This window comes from Phaethon aethereus (assembly GCF_964289735.1).
Source record: "Phaethon aethereus genome assembly, chromosome: Z".
NCBI lineage: Eukaryota > Metazoa > Chordata > Aves > Phaethontiformes > Phaethontidae > Phaethon > Phaethon aethereus.
This window is the reverse complement of record NC_138577.1, coordinates 29137096-29165006: the sequence shown is the minus strand read 5'-3', so window position 1 is coordinate 29165006 and position 27911 is coordinate 29137096. Positions and strand designations below refer to the sequence as shown.

General features: G+C 40.7%; 2 protein-coding genes across 3 annotated transcripts; both read left to right on the top strand.

The window, feature by feature from the left end:
- Positions 1-90: 90 nt before the first annotated feature.
- Positions 91-15158, top strand: HMGCR (3-hydroxy-3-methylglutaryl-CoA reductase; the record flags this gene model as incomplete). Of its 2 annotated transcripts, XM_082013084.1 has the most annotated exons (19): positions 91-279; positions 700-811; positions 1335-1422; positions 1518-1602; positions 3097-3202; positions 5218-5324; positions 5751-5867; positions 6413-6564; positions 7440-7684; positions 7824-7996; positions 8443-8637; positions 9230-9388; positions 9540-9697; positions 10635-10740; positions 11575-11745; positions 13641-13781; positions 13889-14047; positions 14356-14510; positions 14658-15158. In XM_082013084.1, the coding sequence occupies 19 exons, from the start codon at positions 115-117 to the stop codon at positions 14710-14712; spliced, it is 2649 nt and encodes an 882-aa protein (XP_081869210.1). In that variant the 3' UTR covers positions 14713-15158. The 2 variants fall into 2 exon arrangements, with proteins under 2 accessions (XP_081869210.1, XP_081869209.1); XM_082013083.1 differs by lacking the exon at positions 9230-9388 and having other exon boundaries at positions 115-279.
- Positions 15159-22917: 7759 nt separating this feature from the next.
- MED18 (mediator complex subunit 18) lies at positions 22918-24420 on the top strand (the record flags this gene model as incomplete). The annotated part of the gene is made up of 2 exons (XM_082013044.1): positions 22918-22990; positions 23227-24420. 2 exons carry the CDS (start codon positions 22918-22920, stop codon positions 23778-23780), a joined length of 627 nt encoding a protein of 208 aa, XP_081869170.1. The 3' UTR covers positions 23781-24420.
- Positions 24421-27911: the final 3491 nt, after the last annotated feature.

The following is a 27911-nucleotide window of genomic DNA, read 5'->3' as shown; positions in this document are numbered from 1 at the left end:
GATGACTGGGACAAATTTATAGACCTCTATCTTTTTTCCCCTGAGTCTCATACTTGCTTATATGAAATATTCTTTTGTTGCAGGTTCACTAAGTATAGAAAAATAGTCTTGAAAATGTTGTCCAGACTCTTTCGAATGCATGGCCTTTTTGTAGCCTCTCATCCATGGGAAGTCATTGTGGGAACAGTGACTCTCACCATTTGTATGATGTCCATGAAGATGTTCACTGGGAATGATAAGATCTGTGGCTGGAATTATGAGTGCCCCAAACTTGAAGAAGTAAGGATTTAAATTCATGTTCTAGTACTTACTGTTAATCAGTAGATCCAGGGTTTTCTAGCTAAGAAATAAGAACAAGAATCAGGTTGTGCTCTATTAGGAGGAAACTGGCTTCTGTAGAAACTTCTTTATTGCCTTCTTTTCCCATTGGGGATATTAAAGCTGTATACAAGCAGTGATGCGCTACAGAAGGTTTTAATTAAATCTAACTTTCAGTTGCACAGTATCTAGTGAAAAAGGATTTTATATGAATATTGTTTGCACAATTTAAGTTTTTAAGACAGACTAGACAGACAGATACTTACTTTATTCTGAAACTTAATTTTTAGTGCAGCTTGACACTGGATTTTTTTATTATTGAAACTTAAGAAGTTACTACTTAATGTAAAAGCTAACTAAATTGCTTTGTATTTGAAACAGGATGTTCTGAGCAGTGACATCATCATCCTGACAATCACACGTTGTATAGCAATCCTTTATATATATTTCCAGTTTCAAAACTTAAGGCGGCTTGGGTCAAAATACATTTTAGGTACTGTATCTGATTTTTGTGTTTTCTGTATGCATTTTAATTGTTTAATACAAATCAATAATAAATATTAGAAATTTAATAGTTGTGTACATAACAGAGTCATTTTAATTATTTACTAGATAGCAGAACAAATATTCTGCATAGATCAAAGTGCAATTCTTTTTCTAAGAGAGATTGTGGAGGATTATATAAACCTTGGAAATGTAGTTACTGAAATAAGTATTGTGGGAAACACTTAAATTGGCTTAAACGGCTCTATATTTTTTCATTTTTGCTGATAATAAATGAGAACATGGCTTTCATTTCTTAAGAGTCTTAATTCGAGTGCAATACAAATTTTAGATTTAAATATCTGTATAAAAATAGCATCTACTTCAGTTTGTATCTCAGCTGCTGTTAATGCACTCTGAGAGATGAGAAATGTCATTTGTTTGCTTCATGATTGATCTAAAAGTCTAGGTTGGTTTTTTTTCCCTCCTCCCAATATATAAAAAAAAAATTTCCAACTATCTTTTTTTAAAAGGTATTGCTGGCCTCTTCACAATCTTCTCAAGTTTTGTCTTTAGTACAGTGGTAATTCACTTCTTGGATAAAGAACTGACAGGTTTAAAGTAAGTAATGAATTGTTACTCTGGATTTCTTGCTTGACTTTTTCTTTTCCTGTACGATGCACCTTTAATTTTAACATGTGCCTCGTTTTTTTCAGTGAAGCATTACCATTCTTCCTGCTTCTGATTGATCTGTCAAGAGCAAGTGCATTAGCCAAATTTGCGCTCAGTTCCAACTCACAGGTCAGGAGGGTTGGGTTTTGTTCGTTGGTTGTTTTTTTGGTGGTTTGTAGTGGAGCTTTTGGATTTTATGTTAAAAAATAAGCATTATCCCATGGCAGGGAGGTTTAAACTAGATGCTTGTTAAGGACCCTTCCAAGCCAAACTTTTCTATGATTCTAGGAATAATCCAGATGGAGAGACATACAGGTGAATACTGTGTTGGTGATAAGAAGGATCAGATTTTATCCTGATTCTGTGTTCGCTTGTCTGCAATCCAGATCACGTGAATAATAACAGTGTAAAATCAGTGTGCATAATCATGTGAGCTAAATTAATGCATGTATGGGTACTTTATAGGTTCAGAACTTCAAACTGGCGATGCTTATAGCTCTATTAAGGAGGCTAGAGTTCCTAGACCAAAGTCTTCCTTAGAACAGGTATTGGTAGAAAATTGTTGATTTCTAGGGCTCAGGAACAGTATATAAAGAGTCATTTAATGTTACAATGCTGATACTGGAAAAAGCGTGTTTCTAGACAAAATCTTAACAGAACAAACATACCATATGTGTAGACAGAAACATTCATGCTCTAATGAAATTAACACAGCACAGGAAGTGCTGTGTTAACAGGAGGGATTGACAGGACATCATGCTTGTTGTACATTTTTCCTAATATTCTAAGTTCTGAAATAAAAGTATATTTAATGAAATTAATTTCTACTTACAAAATACTGTACGTAGTAATTGAGCATACTAATCATGACAAAAATATTTTGTATTATATGTTAATGCAATGTATATTGGAGTATATTGCACATTCTCTAGAAATGCAATATTATTATAGTGTGTTGTATATTATTTGATAGTAATTGTGAGTACAGAATTATTTATTAATTTTCAAGAAAGTATTTCACAAATAGGTTTTCCCTATAGCTTCTCTTGCTCTCCCCCTAAAACCACCCTCAAAAAAACCCCAGCAGCAGACCCACTAGAGTTTGCTATGCCTGCCTTCTGGAAGAAATAACTTCTGCCAAGGGAAAGTTTTAGTGTCTTTTAGGTCCTCTTTTCTGTCAGCTGAGTCTAGAGAGTTAAATAATAAAATAATAAAAGTTAAGGTACAGATGTGTTGTTGTGAGAACTTTTGAAACGCCATGATGTAACTGGCTCCTGTTTTATGTCTTAAAGTGCAGAAGTCCTATTCTTCTGAATGTACTGTAATTGAAGTCTGTGCCTATCAGTGTTGAAGAGCTTAGAATACTGATGGGCCAAAAGTAGAGAAGTTAATAAAAATTAAATAGTCTTGTGTAAATAAAGGCTATCAAAGTGTAATAACTCATGGGAAATAAAGCAATTAAAGAATGTATTCTCTCATAATAGTTCATTTTCAGTATATGTTTTATAAGGCCTTATCACCGTACTACTACTCAATTTGCTAATCATGCTCTCATCATGTTATGTGTACTCTCTTCATTTAATTTTTGTTTTTATGTTAATATACAGACATTTTTCTTTTCAGGATGAAGTAAGAGAAAATATTTCACGTGGAATGGCAATTTTAGGCCCTACGTTTACACTGGATGCACTTGTGGAGTGTCTTGTGATTGGTGTTGGTACTATGTCAGGTAAGCGATACAGTCCAAGGGTCTAAATCTTTCCAGTTAAAAAAGACTATTTGAAAGATGTTGGAATATTGAGATTTTTCAAATAATAGGTGTTACCCATGTATCCTGGTTTTGCTGGGATGGAATCATAAAATCAGTTTTCTGTTCAGGAAAGCTGCATTTCTGTGAAAACTGCAGCACCCGTTACTATGAGAACAAAGTTGATGAGACCCTTTGTTTTAGTTCATGGCCAGCCATGGTATGTGAGTTTCCACAGTGATTTGAGATAGCCAGGTACTAAAGCTAGGAGGAATGGAGGCCAAGACAGCTGACCCAGGCTGGCCAACAGAAGTACTCCATACTATAAGCATCACGCTCACCATAAACTGGGGAGTCTGCTGGGAATGGCGCGCGCACTCTCTCAATAGCTGCCATCCCTGGAGGGTCTCACCTGTTGCTTTGCTCCTGAGGCCTACCCTTCCTGCGCTGGAGCTGTGCTGCTCGCAGTGCCTGCCAGCCGGCATTCGCTGCTGGGAGCGCGCAGCTTGTGACCAGTATCTGGACTGAGTATAACTCTGTGTATTTTGTATTGCTTTAGTATTATATTGGTTTTATTGTTTTATTAAATCTATTTCAACCCATAAGTTTCCTTTCTTTCCCCAGTTTCCCTTTCTCGGCTGAGAGGCGTTGTTAGGGTGATAGAGGAATTGCTAGCGTTTAGCCCAGAGGTGGGCTAAACCAAGACACCATGAGAGTGGAGTGACTTAATCTATTTATTTACTTTCCTAGTTAGCCTGTATTACTAGTTTCCTGCAGATGTGAATAGTATGCACATGTTGAATGGAAGTTTGAAATGCAGGTAACAGTTTTCCTTGAGCATTGTGCAGTAGGAATGAACTTCTGTGCAGCTGCTTTTATGAAACTAAGACCTTCTACCATTCCCGTCATTCCTGTTAACATCTTAAAGTAGCTGCTAAACTTTTCTTTTGGGTGTTCTTAAAAATGAGTTACACATTCAGTACATGCACACCTATTTCATATTCTTGCAAAAATCAAGTATTTCTAAAAATTACTCCAGGTGAGGAAAGTTATTCTAGTTCAATTAAAAATAACCAGTCTTCTGCTGTTGGGGTTTGTTGTTTTTTTTTTTTAACTCCACCCCATCTTTTTACTTTCGTGAGTTCCGTGTACAGTAGCAGTTCTCTTTCCTTAAAAAGAGAACAGTTAAATGTACTAAGCAAAGGATTTTCACATGTAAATCAATTTACAAAGAAATTAATTAAGTTCCATAGTTGGGACTACATTGTGTTTTTGTTTGAATGCTTGGTTTTGTCTGTTGGTTTATATCTGTGAGTTTTTTTTTAAACTATCTTGCATACCTTAATGGCATCTTTCAAAGCACTTGCTTTTCAAATTGTTTGGGACCTTTTCAGGGTATTGTGTATTAATAAGCTGTTTTTCCTGTTTATGCCTAGGAAAAAAACCATCATTTTGGTGTAGCATATAGTTGAATTTCTTTTCAAATAATCTATACTGTTAGCTCTTTCATTTTTACAAAGGCAGTTCCGTAATATATGTGTGACATTGCTAATGGACTTTTTATGGATACCAGGCTTGTGAAAGAGTGGGTGGGGTATACACTGTTTGTTATTGCCTGAACACTTAATTGGCCGCCTTTCAGGAAGGGATTTCAATACATAATGTTGGCTAATTGTTCTTTGATTAAATAAGTGAGGAGTTTCAAGCTTTCAGTGTGAAGCTTCAAAGTCTTGGTGAACTCTAATTACTTTTATTTATTTAGAATTACACTTTAAATGTTTTCTGTAAATACCATACCATAAATACATATTGTTCTTAGAATAAGCTAATACACAATGACTAGGACTTAATGTGCTTGTTTTTCATTAATCTACGTGGTTCCCTCTATAATCTGCAGTGTCAGCTTAATGGTTTCTTTCTTATTTCCGCAACACTTCAAGTATATAAAAAGCCCATTGCATATTGAAATTTTAAAAATGTTGTCTTTTTTTACGTAGGTGTACGACAGCTTGAAATTCTGTGCTGTTTTGGCTGTATGTCTGTTCTTGCCAACTACTTTGTCTTCATGACCTTCTTTCCAGCTTGTGTGTCCTTGGTATTAGAGGTAAGACCAACTTGAAGACAACATCAAGCTTCATATTCAGACCCTGTGCTTTTTGTGGGCTATACATTTCTTCATGGAGTTGCACGCCAGTGTGTTTGTCTTCCTTTCAAAGTGAACAGATTGAGTGTTTAAAAAGAGTTATGGTGGCTCAGCTGATGACAGTAACTTGTTAATGCCACTGTATATGAGTCACGCTCAATAGTTTACTCTGATCTAAAGCAGAGTAAACAAATTATATTGTAAATTATTTGCTGTCCAGGGTTTTTCACTACTTAATCTCATGTAGGCTAAACAGTAGATTGTAGGCTAACTCTTTTGTTGGTAATTTCTTAATAATTGAATAAAAATACAATGTTGAGGCTCAGTTGTTGGTTCTTATAATATGTATTAAATAGGACTTATTGTTAAATTTTGCTATCTTTGCAGCTTTCGAGAGAGAGTCGTGAAGGGCGCCCTATATGGCAGCTTAGCCATTTTGCTCGTGTTCTGGAAGAAGAAGAAAATAAACCAAATCCTGTAACACAGAGGGTCAAAATTATAATGGTTTGTGGCTCTCTTTCACCTGTGGTTATGCAGTAGTAAGGTGTCCTGGTGCAATGAATCAGACTTTTGTTTTCTATAGACTTGTATTTTGTTTTCTATATAGACTTGTATTCTGCATCCCATTAGTCTCATTTACTGTGGTAATCTTTAATAACATCTGCTGTATCTACACCTAAAGTCTTCCTGCGTATGCCATTTCTGTGCCAAAGACTTGGGGCTTTTTCATGTGTACTAATTGCCCCTCTGTTACCCCTACGGTACCGTCAGCTTCCTTTGCTTATTACTTGAGCAAGAGGAAGGATATGGTGGGACAGGCTCAAAGCTATGAGTGTTACAATAGGCCAAAAAAGGTGTTGACAAGAGATGTATAAAATCAGCCTTTAGTTTTGGACTTTTGAGGCATGGGGTGGAGGGGGCAGGGGGGAACAACCAACAAAACAAAACCAAACCCAAACAAAAAAAAAAAGATGCTTAAGCTTGGTTGGTTAGATACCTGGTTATAGTTGAAAAATATTTACTTTGTTGTTCTGTGTTTTTAATTACAGTCGCTGGGTTTGGTTCTTGTTCATGCCCACAGTCGTTGGATAGCAGAACCAGCTGCTCAAAACAGTACTGTAGAAAATTCAGTGGGATTGGATGAGAACGCACCAAAGAGAATTGAACCTAATGTTTCATTATGGCAGTTCTACCTTTCTCGGTAGGTGACTTCACAGAAGAGAAGTGTTTCCTTGATTAGGGTGTATTCTCCAGTGCTGCCAAGTTACGGTCCTAGGGTACAATGCATGTAAACTTACAGATTTGACCACTTTAGGATTTCTTGGAACCAGAGATGACATTTCATAAGAAATATTTCAATATTATGCCATGTTTCCAATCTTTTTGAAGTATTCGAGAACATGATCAGGAGCCAGCTGTACTGTATGCATAAACCCACTGTTTTTCCCATAAGCACTGACACCTTTCAGAGCACACTGGAAAATAAATCTTCTGACTGCACTAGAGTAATTATTTATTCAGAGCTTCTGACCATTCACACATAAGTGTAGGAAGTGCAAAAGCCATGTCACTACTGCTTTTTCTTCAGCTCAACTGAAGTTGGCACCTGTGGTCCCATATTAATTCTGAAAACTCAAAACTGTCTGTTTCAGGGTTTTTCCTCCCCTGCCCCTCTTAGCAGTTCAGCTTGCATCATAGTAGTCATTATTGGTAGAGGATGATAATTGGAACTTTCTGCTTTATCGTTGTGAGATAGGTGTGCAGTCAATTTCATATAGCTGTTAGGGAATATTTTACAGTCATTTCTCTGACTGGGACTGCTTTTTAGCAAAGATTTAGTAACTGTTTAATGATATCTGAAAATTCTGATGCTGTTAATACAGAGAATGATTTCTCTACCCTACCCTAACCTATACTTGAATGTCCTGGTAGAAGATGTCTTTTGACTGGAATTTCTGTGACTGTATAAATTATGATGAAACTATTACCCATTCTAAAGCAAAGGGATGTCAGAATGCTGTTATGAACAATAAATTGAATATATGGTCTATTTACTTTTTGATTTGTCTATTTTAGAATGGCCAGTATGGATATTGAACAAGTAATCACTCTTGGATTAGCCCTTCTCCTTGCTGTCAAATATATTTTCTTTGAGCAAGCAGAGACTGAATCCACACTCTCACTGAAGAATCCCATAACATCTCCAATGATGGTCCAGAAGAAGGTCCCTGACAATTGTTGCAGGAAGCAATTGGGACTTCTGAAAAACAATCAGAAATCTAACACAGTAGAAGAAGCTTTAGTTCCCAAAGACAAAAATGGTAATTTTTAGCATTTTAAACTCTGAACCTATTCCTGAATATTTGGAACAAATAGTAAAATCTGTATTAGCGTGTTGTATTTGGAATCAAAAGTCAAGAATTTTGCAAACCAAAGTGCATTTTAATTGTTTTGATGCAGCCGAAGTCATAAAACCTGTATTAGTAGAGTCATCAACCAAGGCTACATTTGTAGTTGGCAGTTGCAACTCTGTGGAAACTTCTTCATCTCTTAATGGAAAAGAGGAAGAAATTGAGTTACCTAAAGAACCACGTTCTATTGAGGAATGTGTTTGTATACTTGGAAATGCAGAGGTATGGAAAACTTTTTTAACCTTTATTGCAACGCCTGATTTAAGAATTATTACAGTTCATCTTCCAGCTTTTAAATGATCCTATTGATTGTAATGTCATTCTTCAGAAAATTATATGGTTTCAATAATTTCTGTGGGGGGGATCGTGACTAAAACAAAACCCTTTCATAAGTCACGTCAGTCAGTCAGAGAGAGGGGAGCAGCTTCATTGTCCACGACATACCAGGTCATTGACACTTCATCGTGTACACATATGAAGTGGGTGTCTGAATAAAAAGTTTTTGATTCTGTCCTGGCCTATTATAAAACCTGACATTGGTAGTTGGTTCCTTTGTATGTACTCTGATAATGTCAAAGTAAAGTTGTTACCCTTCTCATTTGGAAACATTTAACAGTATCTACACCAGGATAATCAATACTTGCTCTCCCCACCCTTTACATTTTCAGAAAGGAGCAAAATTCCTTACTGATGCTGAGGTTATCAGCTTGGTTAATGCTAAGTATATTCCTGCATACAAACTGGAAACCCTGATGGAAACTCAGGAACGAGGTGTGTCCATTCGTAGGCAGATGTTATCTAAGAAACTCCCTGAACCTTCATCTTTGCAATATCTTCCTTATAGGAACTACAATTATTCTTTGGTAAGTAAAAGGCAGACAAGCAAAACTCACTGTAAAACCATTTTCTGTATACATACTGGAAGTGATGTATGTGAATTAACAATGAGCTTGGCCAAAACTGATGTAGAAGGGTGGGGTAAAAGAAAAAGGCAAACATAAGACACTACCTTTTATTGCTCTTGATGTTTTTAAACCTAGGGAGGTGAGTAAGTTTTGTAGCTTACTCAAAGAATGTTTCCTACCAAAGTATGCAGAAATGCAGAATTCTACTAATACTGAGCCTGAATTCAACTGAATGATAATACTACCTTGAGCTTAAGTTAAATTAATTTTAAATAAACTTCCATTTTAGCAGTATTGGGTTTTTTCCAATAGTGTTTAAACATAATAACATTCAATACATCTGCCAAATACTTGACTTGAACAATATCAGCTGTTGATAGCTGTAGCTGGTAAATTTCTGAGATGTGAATTGGCTGCTTTATGGGTAGGGTTGTGGGTTTTTTTCCTAAGATACCTTGTTGTAGTCACAGGCAGTTACAGTCACATGTAACGTGCTGTACCATCCACTGTAGTGTAACCTTATTGATACCTTTTGTACTATTTTTGTAAGGTTATGGGAGCTTGCTGTGAAAATGTGATTGGATATATGCCTATTCCTGTAGGCGTAGCAGGACCACTGTTGTTGGATAACAAAGAGTTTCAGGTGCCAATGGCAACAACAGAAGGATGTCTTGTAGCAAGCACAAACAGAGGATGCAGAGCAATATATGTAAGTATTGTTCCACTAGCTTGAAAAACTTTCCATATTCTAAAGCATATTTGGGTGATATAAGGCATGTTTTTGACTTTCTAAAAAGTAAAATTCACTTTCAGTAATTTGTTTCCCTTTGATTTTTTTTTTTTTTTTTTTTTTTTTTTAGCTTGGTGGAGGAGCAAGAAGCCGCATTCTGGCAGATGGGATGACTCGAGGACCTGTTGTAAGGCTGCCTACTGCTTGCCAGGCTGCAGAAGTCAAAGTTTGGCTTGAAAGCCCTGAAGGCTTTAAAATAATGAAGGAAGCTTTTGACAGCACAAGTAGGTTAGTACAACGGCTACTGCAGCCTTATTTCATGATGCAAGACTTCTATGGATGGTAGAAATCTACTAATTGTTTTCTTTGGCATACTGCAATACAGGAGATCTTCACTTTGGCTATCCTATGTAGTCTAAATCTAAGAGAAGAAAAGTCACTCTGGCTATGTATCAAGGCCATAAACATAAAAGCTGATTTGGAATTTTAGTAGTTATTATGCAAAAAGTAATTCAAAGAGGAAATATAGTCTTTCAGGTGATATTACTGATGTTAATAATTAATTTGTGAAATGCTAAAAAATGTAAAACAGTATTAAGAATAAGTCTGTTTCAAGCCCTAGAGGTTTTTCGATTACCTGCTTTCTTTAGGAAGATTCAGAGGGATTTCCTTATAAGTTTTGTTTCTTATCAATCTTAGAAGTGTTGGCCGACGACATATGTTTATTTCGTCCAGAATCAACTCATGCTGCTTTTCAAATGCACTATTTCCCAGTTTTTGTTTGACTTGCGGAGCTTGCACTGTTGTTGAAGATAGCATGGGTTTTGCAGTGCTGTAAAACTGACATAAAATAAGGCCTTTGGAAATTCTTTATTTTTTACCAGTAGTCAGATGTTTTAAGGAACTCAAATTAATTAAATTTATGTTAGCACTTCAGGATATTTTATTTCATGAAGTCCAGGGATAGAAAGCATAAAAAGGCAGTGAACACTTTACAGTGAGCATTTTTGAAGTATTTACTTGAGAGAATTATGTGCATGGTAGCTGAAAGTGTGGGTTTTCTCTTTTTTTTTTTTTTTTTTTTTCCCCCCCCCCGATGCTGAGGGAGGAGGAACACAGCGTAGTTAACAGCCCTATCTTTAATGATTTACTGTCATTTTGCCACTTAAAAGTAGTTTAATCTTTTCCCTTGAGGATTGTAATTAATAGTTAAATTTTTTTTCAGGTTTGCCCGCCTACAAAAACTTCTCATCAGTTTGGCTGGTCGTAACCTTTACATCCGTTTTCAGTCTGGAACAGGGGATGCCATGGGAATGAATATGATTTCAAAAGTAAGGACCAGTCCCTTTAAGTCTTCATAATAAATGTGTTTTTCTTATAAAAATAAATGAATTGTATCCTACCAATCTGTGACTACCTGGCATGTGAAGACAGAAAGATAAGACATATCGCTGTTTGCAGTGTTATGAATAAAAGTGTTTGACCTTGTAAAGTGTAAACAAGAATAGGATGAGAACAATGAAAGAAAAAGGTAACTTTGTGGGGTTTTTCTTATTATTATTTAAAGAAAGTATTCTTGATAATACGGAAGGTAAGCTGGTTACTGTATTGCTTTGGGCCAAAGATTTTTATCCAGCAGTAATTAATCTGTTGCTGTGTTTATCACCTCCGTGTAAATAAAGGATTAGGAGTCTGGTGAATGGCAGCAGAGGTGTGTTCTCTAGGTTTGTTTGCTCAGTTTTGGTTTTATGCAAATGTGGAAGAACTTGAGATACAGCCCAGGGATTGTTGGGATGACTTGTGCTGTTTGAGATTAATACTCCCTGCCTATTCTATATAAATTCTAAGTCTATCAGAACCCATTACATAAATTGGGCTGGTCCTAAACAGGTACTAAATATAGCAGACCTTTTGTCTGGTTTCCAAGTTTAGAGAAGCTGCTTCCACTACATTCAAAATGAATTAATTTCATGCATGTATTGTTTTACTTTGTTCATGTTGTATCTTCAGCATGGTAAGCATATGCCCATGCACCTCGAATGTATCCAGAGAGTCCCCGAGTAGCTTGTTTTTGCAACCATAAGGATATAGAATCATACATACTAGCCTTTAGTATATTGATTAGAATCAATATACCAGCCTTTTATCTGTTTCTCTTCTAACAGGGTACTGAAAAAGCACTGGCAAGGTTGAATGAAGAGTTTCTGGATCTCCAGGTTATAGCTATTAGTGGTAACTATTGTACAGACAAAAAACCTGCTGCTATAAACTGGATAGAAGGAAGAGGGAAGTCTGTTGTCTGCGAGGCAGTAATTCCAGCCCAGATTGTTAAGGAAGTAAGTGCCTGCTTTCCTGTTAATAAAAATAGTTCTACAAAACTGATACATATCTTACATCGTAAATAATAACTGTAAGTTGTTTCCCAGGTAAGAATAATTCCTACATGTATTTTCAGATACTGATGTAGGATAAGCATTTTTCCTGAGACAGGAGATATTTTTTCCTTTCGTTGTCTCTTCTGACATAATGTGCATATATTTAATGATGCATATCTAGTTGAAGGCATTAAGATTTTTACCTTTGAAAAACTATGCCACAGTTCGACAGATTTTTACACATGGCGTTTTGCCTGTTATTACACCTCACCTTTTTGATCATTTCACTCATTTGTTGTCTCTCGCAGAAACTTGGCATTCTCTTCAAAGTTTATCTGCCTTCTGCTACAAAGAAAACCAGGTGCTTCACTTAATTCCAAAGCTGTCTTAGGGTTTTGCATGACAAAGGGTAACCTTTAAAAGTGGTGCCAGTCCTAGCCCCTGGCAGACTTGTCCTAGATTCTAAGAGCTGTCTTAAATTCTCTTCCACCTGAGCTCAGAAGACTGGCTATGTGTGTCAGACCAAATCCATTGCCAGTTACCTGATCGCCAGCACTGGCCACAAGAGAAATTCCAGGGAGGAACTTAACTACGCCATACTCAGCATAGTCTTCCTTCAACTTGTTCAAGACTTTTGAACTGGTGCTTTCGTATTTGATGGAGTTTTTTGTGTGTTTGTTTTCCCTGGGTAATTTGTCAAGTCCCTTTTGTGAAACTATGTAAACTTTTAGCACTAGTATTCTGGGCAGAATTCTGCAGTGCAGCTACACCTTCTGTGAGAGCTACGTTCTCCTTGTTGTTGATTCCATTTCATGGTGCCCTAGCTCGTACTGGAAGAGGTACCTAAGGCTTCTCTTCACTTTACTTCTCAGGATCTTGTAGCTCTAACACAGCCTTTCCACCTTTGCATCGATTCTCATTTTCAGACTGAAAACTAAGAGTTTCCCTATGAGGAATCAGTAAAAGGACTTACTCTAGCATGTATTTGAACATCCTTATCTCTAGATCTTTTTCAGTTCTAAAATTCTGGTTACAGAGTTGGACACAGTATTCAAAGTGTGTGTGCAGGCTGGATTTATACACTGACGTAACTTATGTCTTTTGGGTTTGCTTCCTAGTAGTTTCCTAATTTTCAAATTGTTTGCATTTTTATAGCTGATTCAGTGGCAATATCTATTATAGCCCCAAGATTTCATTCCAGAGTAGTAATGGGGAGACAATCCTTTGGTAGTGGACATGGATACTTTTGGGGTAAATTCAGGATGGTTTTCCCCAACCCCCAGCCATGTACATCACTACATTTACTTACATTGAACTCTAATATGTAAACTTAAATATTTTTGTCAGTGTTGTAGACTTTGTGCAGATCTCTGTTATCAGTTGCTATTCCTGCTACACTGGAATATCTTAAATTTTGCTCACAGCACTCTTTTGCTCACTTTGATAATTTTTACACTAAATTCACGTAAATCTCTTACGTGAAGTTTCAAAATACAGTCAGTATAGCATAAATGTGCCACTTCATTGTGCAGTAATGGGATATTTCTGCCAAGCTGATTTTTTGTTTCATTCTGAAGATAAATGAGAATTTGAAGTGGAGAAAGTAGCAGGTGAGCTTTTCTTAAAGGCCTATGCAAGTCCAAACCCTTCGCACTGACTTTTCCATTGTTACTTGGACAATGTAGCCTGCATCTGAAAGGACTTCTTTTGAACAAAAATAAAAGTAGGTGTCTAGGACGGTCATTGAGTCAATTCCATATGGAAGCAAACAAGGAGCTAGGGCTTATTAACCATAAATAGAGTATTTCTACTCCTGCCTAAGGAATGGTGTAGTAAAAGTGTATCACTTCCTCTAGGTATTGAAGACGACTACAGAAGACATAGTTGAAGTCAATATAAACAAAAATTTGGTGGGTTCTGCGATGGCTGGCAGCATAGGTGGCTACAATGCACATGCCGCAAACATTGTGACAGCCATCTACATTGCCTGTGGTCAGGTAGGTTGGTTTGACACCAGTTCAGGTTTTCTTAATTTCAGTAATTCTTAACCAAACACTTAGTTGAGTGTTTTGTTTTTGTTCTGCTTCTCCTTCCTCATCTGAAGGATGCTGCGCAGAATGTAGGCAGCTCTAACTGCATCACTTTGATGGAGCGAACTGGTTCCACCAATGAAGACCTATACATCAGCTGCACAATGCCTTCTATAGAAATAGGGACTGTTGGCGGAGGCACCAACTTGCTCCCACAGCAGGCCTGTTTGCAGGTATAAACCAGAAAGTTTAAAGCAACTTAGCTTCTTAAATCAAAGCTGGCTTTCATATTGTGTATGTTGTGTCCAAGTCATGTTGTGGGAATGGGGCCTTTTGAAACTTGGTGGATTTGACATGAAAATTTTAGAATTATCTAATGAATTGTTTTCATGTATCTAGTTTCTAAAGCTTAAGGTTTTTAATATTAAAGAGACTTAGAGCTAACTGACTGGATATAATTTGGAAAGACTTACTTGAATACTAAATATAGCATAAATTTACTGAGATTTCATAGCATAATATTGCATATTTTTCTCTCCAGATGTTAGGAGTTCAAGGTGCAAGCCAAGATAACCCTGGTGAAAATGCCCGTCAGCTTGCTAAAATTGTTTGTGCTACAGTGATGGCAGGGGAATTGTCACTAATGGCAGCTCTTGCAGCAGGGCATCTAGTCAAAAGCCACATGATCCACAACAGGTAAGAAGTACAAGAATTTTTGTCTTTCTCTGCTGTTTTCCCTTCTTCCAAGGATACAAGACTTAATAATTACATCAATAACTGCAACATGTAATAGCAGTGTAGCATTTTAACTATCTAATGTAGTATTCCTACTGTTTTTATTAGGTCAAAAATAAATCTGCAAGATCTTCAGGGAACCTGCACTAAGAAAGAGGCTTGAATACTAAAATGGCTTTGAAATGAAGAATTGTTCTAGCTACTGACCAGGTGCACAGGAGGAGGGAGGGGAAAAAAAAAAAAAGGAAAAAAAAAAGAAACAAAATCTGTGAAGTTTAGAATGAAGATCACCTTAAACTCAGTGATGTCTGTGCAAGATAAACTGAGAGATCAATGGACTTGTGTGAGACTACTTACACCTTTGACCTTCTTCAGTGGTTAGAGATGACTTAATGAAAGAAGTTCTGTCAGGTGTCTTGAACATGGCTTTGGAATTCTTACTTTTACCCATAATTTTCTAAAGAGTTTTTACAGGTTGAGATTATTTTGACTAATAAGCTCCTGGTAACTACCAAGCTGAAAAGTGATGTAATGTGCTTTGTATATTTAAAAAAACCCAAACAGTTAGTCTAAACTCGTCTTGAATGCACTGGTCCTTGCCATTTTTATTTTCTGGTTAGGCAAGCGTGTTTTTTCAACTGGTGGTAAGCCTAATCAGTTTCCATGAGATCCCAGGTTTAATTTCGTTCACATGTAAACTTAGGCTATAAGACAATTTTCTTGAATCATCTTAGTTTTCTAGAAACCTCTCTCTATGCATTATACTCAATTTGGTGCTGCTTCAGCTAAGCAGCATTCAATGTTTAACTCCACAATTTAGGTTACTCCTTTATAGAAAACTTGTGACCTGTAAAGTTCTGAACTGTTAAATATGAGCTGTACTGAAGTAGAGAAAAAGTGTCTTCAACTGTTTTGTTATTTTGTTCAGGTAGTAAAAAATAGATTTTGAAACTGGTCAAACTCCAAAAACAGCTGTGTGTCAGACAGGTATTGAAGCAAATGCAGTTTCTCAAACTTGTTTTGATAGGAGTGCATTCAAACAACAGGAGTCAAGAACAGATGTTTACAGTTCTTCTAAAAGATGTCTTTTTAGGTACAGCGTGTTTGTATGTTCCTAATTGTTGTTATTTTCTGGGGAATAAGTGTCCACTTGCTTAAGCTGAGATAAAATGAAGCCAGAAAATCGCACTGTTCTTTAACACTAGCTTTTTTTTTTATGCTTTAATTCCTTTTAAGCTTTCTTTGAGGGGGGAGTATTTATTTTAAGAAGAAATCTTATCCTTTTTTTTCAATGCAAAGTACTAATTAAGGGAATTCAATGAAATGACGTGTTAATGCAAGAAGCAGTTTTTGTATTAAAATACTGTACTTGGACCAGTGAAGCAGTCTCAGGTGTTCTTAATGTAATACAGAAAACCCAGGTTTATTCTGGTGTGATTCAGCTAAATGCATTGCCCTGCCTAGTTAATCATAGGAAGAAAATTCTTAATATGCTTGGTGATTTTTTTTTTTTGTTTGTTTGGGGGGGGGAAGAATCGGGGAATTGGAGTGCGTTTCTTGAAGGAATGCAGTGGCAGCCCTTAAAGGGGTGACTAGCAGAGATGCTCTTCTAATGTGCAAATTTGATATAAATCCTCATGGGTTGTTCTGTAGTACTTCAACATGTTTAATATCATTGTAATGAGCTCCTAAAGCTAGTGTGCAAGCATGAAGACATACTACATGCTAGATATGTTATGTTAGCATGTAAATATCATGGATGTTTATCTTCCTGCAGTATTGTTGCTAATAGCTACCATGTTATTTCAGGAAAGTTGGAACTACCTTTGTTTCTATGTTCATTCAGTGATCTTATCTAAAGTAACACTGTTCCAGCAATAAACAGTGGTTCAGTGTTCATTTTGGTGGATTTAACTGACATTCTGTCTTGCAGAATTAACATTTTGTATTATTACTAAATTGTGTACATTTTGGTACAGAACTACTTTTTCAGTTTCAGTAAAACAATGGAAAACATACTGGCTTTAATTGTGGTATTTCTAAGCTTACTTCATGACTTAGTGACCTATCTTAGTAGACAACATTAAGTAAGAGGGTTAAGGAAAATATGGCTGGTGCACAGTGCTAACACAGAGGGGCTATGACACCAGAACTCCTTGTCTTGTTTGCAGAAGCCTGTACTCATTCTCCCCGAATTACGCAGTTTGCCCAGGTGGGAGAACCAGTTCACTGCAGCATTAGCGACACCTTCTGCTGGGGACTATTTTTCCTCTCTCTTCCTCACCTGTACTTCAACTCCCATGCTTGATCTTGGTGATGTCCACCAGTCTATAATTGGAAGTACGAGGGAGTTTGCATTCTCCTTTAGTCTCCTCAGCGCTACAGGTTTTATACCAGAAGCAGAGGTGACTGTTTAAAGTGTGTTAGGAGGTTTAGGGAACTGAAGCACTCTTGTTCCCCTATGTACTGCTACAGTAGAGTATTTCAACATCACTGCAAAACTTACGTGGCAAAACTGCTTCAGTGCTGCAAGGAGCAGTCTTGTACTGTTTGGGTTGCATTCTTGGCAAAACCAAACCAGCTCTCTGGAATCAAGTGTCTAGAGCTGCTGTGACTTTAATGCTATACTATTACAATTGATACAGTTTTCCAAATATTTTAGAACACTAGAGGGGGGAAAAATAGTAAAAATAATGTATTTGATTCTGGTAACTAGTTTGCTTCTCTTTTTACGTGGATTACCTCCTTCCTTCTATGTGTCCTGAATCTGCTTTACCCCAGCTACACACCATTCCCCTTCCTGCTGTCTGACATGGAAGTTTTGGAGCTGTGAGGCTTGGAAGCCCTGAAGCTCCAGCTGTCCCTACATAATTGTTGTCCACTTTTGATTTCTCAAGGCCCGCATAAGACAATGTTATCAGTGAAGCATGCCTTACCTAGTCTTCCCGACAGGACGAGCAGCTTCTGCTCATGCAGCTCAGGGATACAACCTGCCTTTGTGCTGAAGGTAGTAGCTGTGATACCGGGAGCCTGTCATGGATGCTGCGCAGGCACTCCGCTTCCCAGAAAACGGTGTGGTTGGGAGCCCCCTCGCTTTGTCACAGGAGCGTTTGAGTATATCCAGGTTCCAAGTGTGTCTGTGCACAGTACTGTTGGGACAACTCTCATCCCTGGCCTGAACCTAGCTCGTAAGGCGAATACAGCTCTGAGAGAAGCTGTGGTAGAAGGTTTGTGTCCTCCCACTCTTTTCAGTTGCCTTTCGAGGTGGAGTGAGAGCTCCTACTACTCACAGTGCTTTTAAGATATGTTACCATCTCCATCTTTGGGACATGGCTTACCATTTTTGAGGTTGTGTCCTCTGCCCTCTTCCCCCTTTGGCTTTGGTTGGGTGAGGTTTACACTGCATGATGACACCTGCTGGAACAAGGAGATGATGGTTTGGGGTTCCGGTGGTGTCTGTGTTACAGCAACAGTTTCTCTGCTCCACAGATCCTCTCTGTTGCCTCGGGGGAAGCTCATACTCTTGGCAGATGCATTTTGCTTTACACGCAAAGCAATTGCAGTGCTGTGTGTCCAGTGAAACTCCAAGCACTGACTATGCTGTACTTTGTCCTCCTGCCTGGAGACTACTGCTGGCCCCAGGCTCACCGTACCAGGTACCAGCCTCTGGCAGGAGGCCTGACTCGAAAGCTAACCTTACCTCTGCAGCGCTCTAGGGCTTCTGCAGTCAATGACACGATGCAAAATTACCTTGTGTCCCATCTTCACCAATGGTTTGTGTTCAGTCAGCTGCTTAATCTACCCAGGAGGACTCCAGGGGCTTTAGCATCAGCTTTCCTAGGTTATTCCCAATTACAGAACCTGGCAGCATTCCCACTAGGACTCAGGCTATCTAGAAAAACGTGGTGGGTTGAACCCACCCCAGCAGGACCGGGAAGAGTAAGAGTGAGAAAACTCATGGACTGAGATAAAGGCTGTTTAACAGGTAAAATGAAGCTGCACATGCAAAGCAAATTAAGGAATTTGTTCACTGCCTCCCATCGGTGGGCAGAGTCTTGGCACACTAACAGTTACTTGGGAAGACAAATGCCATAATCACAAACGTCCCCTCTTCCTCATTCTTTCCCTGAACTTTTAGGGCCAGGCACAAGGCCAGGTGCTATGGAACACACCTTTGGCCAGTCGGGGTCAGCTGCCCTGGCTGTGTCCCCTCCCAGCATCTCACCCACTCCCAGCCTACTCACTCACAGAAAATCACTTACTGAGTAACCCTTGCCTTGAAATTCTGTCAACAGCTTTTAAAAACATAAATTATGCAACTAACTCATTATATAAATTGCCTAATAATGGAACAGAGTAATTAATTTCAACAAGTTCACACACAGATTTGTGTGGAAGGCTTTCTGCTGGTAATTTGCAACCAGTGAATGGAAAGTGGTGTATGTTTAGTCTGAAAGTAACTTTGATTGATAGAGGTGACAAAACAGGCATTCAGCCTGTGGACGAGTAAGAAAAACAATCCATGTTTTAGTAACAAGGAAGGAAAAAACTTTACATCCAGTTTATATCTAACTTGACCCTCCCCTACTGTTCGTGTTATTTCAGTGTGTGAACACAGCTGGAGCGCCCGTTTCACCACAGGTTTCTCTGCAGGGAGGGCTCTGCTCGGTGCGCTTGAGATGTTGAGATACAGAGCTGAGATAAAGGCCCAGCCCCGCACGGGCAGCCCATTTCCCTGGCACAGACAGGTGTGTAAGAAGGCTTTTAAAGGGAGCTGAACCGAACTTAGGTAGGTGGCTAGGAATAACACATTCACCCTCCATTTCTCTCTCTGTTTCTCTCCACCTCCTCCATCTGTCTGACCAACTGTCTTTCGTGTCTGCTGCCTCTTATCTGCAACAACTGCAGAAAAAGGTTCTTTTTAAGATGCCTTTAAGGTTTGAAGGTGCACTATAGACCCTCCAAGCACTCAGTGATAAGCAGCAGCTCAGCAGCTGCAGGACTGTGTCGTTGCTATCTTTTACATGGCTGGTGAGGGGATTCAGAACTGTTTGGGGTAGGGTGAGGAGAGCCACCTTTGCTCACCTATTTTGTCCAGTCCTACAGGGGGTTTGCCCACTTTGGGGTAATGTTTGCTTTCTGCATTGCACTATCGCATAGCTCCTCATACCATGGGGCAGAACTACTTTGAGGTAGTAGTTTGCATTTCAAATCCGAAAAGTAGATATCCTCTTAGGTATTTTTTAAGGCATTTGTAGTAATGCTACCATGCACCTCAGCTAGGCAGAAGAGATAATACAATCACAGAGTTTGGGTTGGAAGGGACGTTTAAAGGTAAGGGCATCTACCACTTCTGGGCAACATGTGCCAGTGGTTCACCACCCTCATTGTAAATAATTTCTTTCCTATGTCTAGTCTAAATCTACCCTCTTTTAGTTTAAAACCATTACCCCTATCACTACAGGTCCTGCTAAAAAGTCTGTCCCCACCTTTCTTATAAGTCCCCTTTAAGTACTGGAAGGCTGCAAGAAGGTCTCCCAGGAGCCTTCTCTTCTCCAGGATGAACAACCCCAACTCTCTCAGCCTGTCCTCACAGAAGAGGTGTTCCAGCCCTCTGATTGCTTTTGTGGTCTCCTCTGTACCCACTCCAACAGGTCCATGTCTTTCCTGTGCTGAGGGCTCCAGAGCTGGATGTAGGACTCCACGTGGGGTCTCACCAGAGTGGAGTAGAGGGGCAGAATCACCTGCCTCAACCTGATGGCCACGCTGCTTTGGGTGCAGCCCAGGATACAGTTGGCCTTCTGGGCTGCGAGCGCAAGTTGCCAGCTCATGTCCAGCTTTTCACCCACAAGCACCCCCAAGTCCTTCTCAGCAGGGCTGCTCTTGATCCCTTCATCCCCCAGCCTGTACTGATACTGGGGATTGCCCCGACCCAGGTGCAGGACCCTTCATTTGGCCTTGCTGAACCTCATGAGGTTCACATGGGCCCATTCCTTGAGCTTGTGCAGGTCCCTCTGGATGGCATCTCGTCCCTCAGGCATGTCAACTGCACCACTCAGCTTGGTGTCATCTGCAAACTTGCTGAGGGTGCACTTGATCCCACTGTCTATGTCACTGATGGAGATATGAAAGAGTACTGGTCCCAATATGGAGCCCTGGGGGACGCCACTGGTCACCAATCTCCATCTGACCATTAAGCCATTGACCACTTCCCTCTGGATGCAACCATCCAACCAATTCCTCTCATCCACCCAATAGTCCACGCATCAAATCCATCTCTCTCCAATTTAGAGAGAAGGATGGTGTGGGGGACCATGTCAAAGGCCTTACAGAAGTCAAGACAGATGACATCATTGGTAGCTCTTCCATTGTCCACTGGTGTGGTCAGTACATCATACAAGGCCACAAGGTTGGTCAGGCAGGACTTGCCCTTGGTGAAGCCATGCTGGCTGTCTTGATTCACCTGCCTGTCCTCCATGTGCCTTAGCATAGCTTCTAGGGGGATCTGTTCCCTGATCTTCCCAGGCACAGAGGTGAGGCTGGCAGGTTGGTAGTTCCTCACTGCTGCTCTTTTTAAAAACAGATGCAGTATTTCCTTTTTTTCCAATCTGCAGGGACTTCACCTGTCTTCCAGGACTTTTCAGATATCATGGAGAGTGGCTTCGCAACTACATCAGCCAATTCCCTCAGGACTCTGGGAAGCATCTCATGAGGTCCTATAGACTTGTGTATGTTCACATTCCTTGGGTGGTCATGAACCTGATGTTCTCTTACAGTGGGAGGGACTTTGCTCCTCCAGTCATTGCCTTGCAGCCCATCCCCTCAGGAGGTGTGGGAAGACAGAGTGCCAGTGAAGACCAAGGCAAAGAAATCGTGAAGTACCTCAGCCTCTTTCTCATCCGTTCTTACCAGTAATTTCTATCTCCACAGAAAGAAGTTACCCTCAGAAACTATACCTTGTGAAACACTAAAGTGTGTTTTTCATTCATTTTTACTTTTCCTAGCTATTTTTCTCAATATACATTTCTTCATTGTAGCTGCATTATGACCACATTAGCTAAAGCCTATCTGTATCCAAGAGAAAACTGTTTTTCTGCTCTTAGAAGTGTAAGGAAGCTTTTAAACCACAACCCAAACTTTTTCTTGACTGTTATCTTCCTTTATTTCAACACAGGCCTCTTATCCGCAATCGGGGAAGTATGGACAATGTGTTCGGACTCTGGCAGGGACCTGGGGTGCTGTTCCAGCTTCAGCACAAGTCAGGTCCCTCCTGAATTGCACTTGTGCCCCTGAAGCCGCACCTGTTCAACTGCGTGGCTGTACTCCAAGCTAGCTGATTATCAGGACTGAAACAAGGATTACTACCCTGGGAGAGGATGCTTAGGCCATTTCTCGTTTGCAGCTGTTTGGCTTGTACTAATATGAACGTAATTTATTTGGGGGGAGAGGGGGACTGTGTAGAGATACTGATAAAGGAAAGACATATGTACCATTTACTTTCTGTGCAGCACAAAGGCTTGCTATGAAAACAGCTAAGGACAAAAATCAAATGTATAACTCTAGTTTTGGGATCTGCAGGACCAAATTTAACTGACACATACTGGCCATTTCTGTTGCTTTTTGGAAACGGAGGCTTTTCCGCCTAGAAACGGTGCCAAACCTGCCGTGGCCAGATGGGAGACTCGACGGGCTGGGTTTCCGCCTTCCCAAACCGCTGCGTCGTTCCGCTTTCACCCGGAGAACCCTTTGGCACCCCCGCGGGTGCCCGGGCACCAGCCCGCCCACACCTCGGTGCCTCGCCGGGCCTCTTCGCTGCTTGCAGTGCCTTCTCGCAGAGCCGCGGGCCGACACGCACCGACTGACGGGCAGCAAGGGACACACCGGGATAGTGACGAAGATTTTACACAAAAATTTCACGCGTACACCTTTCTCCGCGTAGGCGACCAGAGGGGAGACACGGCGCTGCGGGCACAACCACAGCGGGGGTGGCCCCGCATGGCGGGCCGGTCCCTGCCCACAGCTTAGCGGAAGCAGCCGTGACCACAAACGGCTGCTCCCGCCCGTCGCCCTGCCGCTCCCCTCCACCCCGCCGCCCAGACGGAGCAGCTGGGTCCGCAGGGCCCGCGCAGGACGGCCCGCCGGCCGCGCCCGGGGCTCCGCGTAGCCCCGCGTCTCCAGCCCCGCCGCACGGCCGCGCCCTCAGCGGGCAGGGCCCTCCGCGCCTCAGCGCGCCTCAGCGGGCAGGGCCCGCGCCGCACCGCCAAGCCGCGAGGTGGCGCTGCCGCCGCCTTCGCGGCGCTCCCTCCACCGCTCCCGCAGCCGCCTACCCTCAGCCGCGCGGCCGGGTCCGAGCGCTGCTGCCCGCACCATGGAGGCGCCTCCCGTTACCATGATGCCCGTCACGGGCGGCACCATCAACATGATGGAGTACCTGCTCCAAGGTAAGCGGCGGACGGGCCGGCAGGCAGCGGTCTCCCGCCGCTGCGGAGAGAGCCCGGCGGGCCGCGGGCCCTGCCTGCCGCCGCCGCCTCGGCCGAGGGGCAGCCCTTGGGGAGCTGGGTGTGAGCAGGGCACAGGCGGGCTGAGGGGGGCTGCGGTGCCCCACGCCCTGTGGGGAGGGGAGAGGAAGGGAGAGCAGATAAGGGGGTAACCGAGGCGCTGTCTCCGGCCGCCGCAGGAAGCGTTTTGGACCAGAGCCTGGAGAGCCTGCTGCACCGCCTGCGCGGCCTGTGCGACAACATGGAGCCGGAGACCTTTCTGGACCACGAGATGGTGTTCCTGCTGAAGGGGCAGCAGGCCAGCCCCTTCGTGCTGCGGGCGCGGCGGTCCATGGACAAAAGCGGGATGCCCTGGCATTTGCGCTACCTGGGCCAGCCAGAAATAGGCGACAAGAACCGCCATGCACTGGTGCGCAACTGTGTAGATATTGCTACTTCAGACAACCTGACGGACTTCCTGGTGGAGATGGGCTTCCGCATGGACCACGAGTTTGTGGCCAAAGGGCACGTGTTCCGCAAAGGCATCATGAAGATCGTGGTGTACAAGATCTTCCGCATTCTGGTGCCAGGAAACACGGAGAGCATTGAGCCGCTCTCCCTCTCCTACCTGGTGGAGCTCAGCGTGGTTGCGCCAGCAGGACAGGACGTCGTTTCTGATGACATGAGGAACTTTGCTGAGCAACTAAAGCCTCTAGTACACCTGGAAAAAATTGACCCCAAAAGACTAATGTGATTGAAAAGGCTGGGCAGTTAAGGCATTGGTTTTGTTAGTGTTCCTGAAGGTGTTTTTCTAAAATGCCTTTTGCAGGCAAATCAAAACAGGGAGAGGGGAATAAAGGACTATGTATCAGTGTTTTGTCAACTGCAGTTACTGAGTGTTTTTTCCTTCACTTGTGGGTACAAACAGAAATGGACACTTTAATGCCATTCAGAACATCAATAAATGCTAATACTGGTAGTTGTCCTCTTATTGGGGAGATACCTGTTAGGGAATATATTTTCTAACAATCCAAAAATGTCAGACTTACTGGTATTCATCCTTCTGTGTACCCACATCCCAGTGTTGCTTGCTTGTTTTTTTTTTTTTTTAAAGCACCATTCATGTATACTACCCAGTCTTTTTTTTTTTAAATAATATGTGAAGTTCATATCCTTTAATGCAGGAGGTGGTGTTTAACACAAGCATAGACCTGGGAACTACACAGTGTAAAAGCAAGTGTACACCTATTTACAATAGAATAGTAAATAATAGAATGTGTGACAGGAACAGCTAGGACACAAGATACTTCAGCGAAACTGTTTCTGACATAACCAAAGTTAGAATTGGAAAACAAGCAGTATTACAACTGAAGAGGTTTCAAATGTTATGATGCTGTTCCATCTTCTTCACTGAAGTTGGGTACAGGAGTCTTAGCTAATGAGAAAGCAGTAAATTACCTGGGGTTTTTTTAGTATTATACTTCTCACACCTGACAGCAATATTGAAAATTGACGTATTAAACAATTAAGAACATCATACTGCTGCTAACTGAACCAGTGATGATTTTGGTTAGCACCTCTCAGTCATAGGATGGTTAGTTAACCCTCCCTATATTTCAATGATTTTTGAATTAGAGTTTTCAAATACAGTTCAAAGAAAAAAAGGTTGGGAAAAACAACAAAGAAGCTTATTTAAATTTCTCAAGTTGTTTACAGAAGGCAACCATTTTACCCACTACTAAAATGGCACCAGCCTCTGTCAGAGACATTGCCACGCTTTAGCATCACACAAGTCATAAACAACTAAAGGCAAAGACCACTCCCACAAAAAGCCTGGAAAAAAGCCTTTTACCTTAACAGCTACATTTTCAACACTGGAGTTTGGACAAGATAGGCCATGACAACTGGATTAGTGCTCACCAAGTGCAGTGTTTCAAGTGTTCCACTGATGCAGGGTGTACATAAGGGGTGTGGGGACAACTGAGTACTTGACCACCAGCTGGAGAATGCCATTATGTTGAATGCATAACAATTTTCCAGCAGGGAACAAGCAGCTGGGCTGGAAATATTTTCTGGAGGGTATGGACACACCTACAATTCTTTTGTTCATACTCAGCCATGACTCGCCTCATCAGACAGCACACTTTCCTGGGTCTGGGAATTCTTTAGGATACTGTTACAGGGCCATAACTTGCAGGGGGTGAGGGGTAGGTCCCCAAGCTCTGCCCGTAGCAGGAAGCTGAGCTTGTTGGCTTGCTCATCCAGCCAGTTGCAGTCCCACCCCACTGGGTGGGAATCCTCAGGGTTGTTGTCATATCCTGCCACCATAACACTGGTTAGGAATTGCTTGCCACAGTCTCACATGGATTGTCTCTCATGACATGAAATTTTAGAAAGAAGGCCAATAGATCAGAAAAGTTGAACATTGTATACCAGCTTTTGAAAGGGTCCATAGTTTTAACTACGAAGACACACAGAAAGCAGTAAGTATGCAGGTCCTTCCCATTGCATCCGAAAGGAACTCACTTGGTAATTTACCTTCCAACCATCTTTCTAAGTGGAGGGGCCAACACACCACAGAAGTTTTACGTGGATGTAGTGGTGCTAGAGAGGAAAATCCCATATGGCATTTCAGGCAGGAGACTGAATGGAAAGTTCCTATTTGAAGTTTTCATACTTTAGATGACAACAGGTCTGACAATTGCTTGGTCTAAGTCCTCAACAATAAAAGTAATAATTTAAAATAGTTCTTTTTAAGGAGAATTAGTTTAAACCTTAAAAATTGTAGCAATTCATGTCACCAGCCTCCCTCATTCTAGCTGCAATGCATGCATAGAAGAGGTTAAGTGTGCAGAGAAAAAAGCTTACTGCATCAATCATTACAGCTGAAGAAAAATGGACACTTCAGGCACCTAATGCTCAAAAAGTGTATCACTTATATTTAATGAAATACATTTCTTTCCTCCTATGAAACTTAGCTTTTATAGCTAGAGACTAAAGATAATAGCAATACAATTAGTAATACACACTGGTAAATTGCATGGCATAATCCCAACTAATTCATTATCTAGGGTCAAATTATATTGTAGTTATACAGGCAGCTACAGAAATGCTCAATCTCTCCTTACTGGAAAGTAATACTTTTTTAAATTACACACATAACATATGGGACCAAGAATGTGACTCTATTCTTTTTATTTTGGGGGATTTCTTTTTGCCAGCTAAAGCAGCTGCATTCTGCAAGGGCAGGGCTTACCTCAGGACTCACCTCAGGACTCTCTATTTGTTGCAACGTATTACCCACTGTAAGCTCAGCTGCATCAGGCCGCATTGTTTTCTTTTTGTGCAAGTAATGCCTTCTATTATTTCAAGCTGTTCCTCCAGTCTTGCATTCTTGTAAGGTTTCTGCAACTTTACTGATTACCATATAAAAAGTAGAAATCCCTGCATAGCAGCTAAAGGTAGGATTGTTACTGATCCATCACACTCTAGCTATTTCTGCTATTATGAAAGCTTTGCTCTATAGAAGCTCATCTCAGTTCTTCACACTTTAGAAAAAGCCACAAGTTTATACTCTGGCACTTTTCAGCCCTGGATCTCTATTATTCCCATGGAAAGTTCCATAATGTAGTTAATTCTGTAGAAATGAAGGCAAGAGCTGAAATACTTTGGAAGTGCTCTATATTAAGACTATACTGTACAGGAAGATCTTTTAACATGCCTCTGACAGACTGGCACAAAATGAGCTTTTTGATATATAAACTAATGGCATTCAAGTTTTCATCTCAGTAACCTCTGTAATATAAGCAAACTGCTTTCCTGTTAAGTGTTTTCTGTATATTATAATACTGTATATAGCTTTATACATGATGTAAAAGTTGGTTAAAAGGTAAAAACATTTCAAATAAGCTTCTCCAAAGCACTGACAGTTAAGAATAACTACAAACCAGGATTTTTCTTCATAATTTTTAATACTTTTCACTTTTAAATACTGGTTTTAAATTTTTGATTGCAACATGGAAGAGCCAACTGCTTTTAATTTTTAAACTTATGATTAGGACCATAAAGCTACTATAGAACAGTTACACTCTACACACTCAAGGTACTCAAAAATATGATTCATGTTTTAAGTCTGTAGATGAACAGTGGCAATTCAAATACAGCATTATCTGTACAACTTGACAAAAATACAGGTGAACAATCTGATTAAAGAGAATCTGCACAACTTCAGATAAGCCAGCTCAGCCCAATTAAGTAAAAGGTATTTTTTTTCAAAGTGCATCACGTTTTTCACAGATAAATTTGTCAAAACAAGCTGTTCAGCTTCTCAGACATGGTAACAAGGACCATCTCATCCTTATTCCCAATACAAGTTCCATCAAGTAATTTCCTTCAGATCTAGTTTGGCAACATTCAAATTCTCCACGCACAGATACCTGAGGATATCTGATGGAGAAGATTGCTGCGTTCTCAGCCGTTCAAATTGCTTCAGCTTATAAAACCATCCATTCCAGAGTCAGGAGCTGTTTCTGCAGAGACGACCACAGCTGTATAAATACTACCGACCCAGTAGCAGGAAAAAGGGAACTTGGCAGCACACAGATGCATGTCAGTGACTGAAAAGAGGGATGAGCTCAAGAGACAAGGCAAGTTTTATAAAACTGTAAAAGCAAGATCCCTTCCAGAAGAAAGGCTCTAACAGCTACTTGCACACAGACAATCTGAGAGGCCTACAAAGTACTGGTTTTTAAAATTTGTTTTTAAAGAGGTCAATTAATACCGATTTCTCAATCTTCCAATTCCTTCCATATTCTTCAAGAAGTCTCTTAAAACTCTGATTGGGCAGGGCTAGCTGTAGTGAAGTACCAGTGCCTTTATCTAAAAT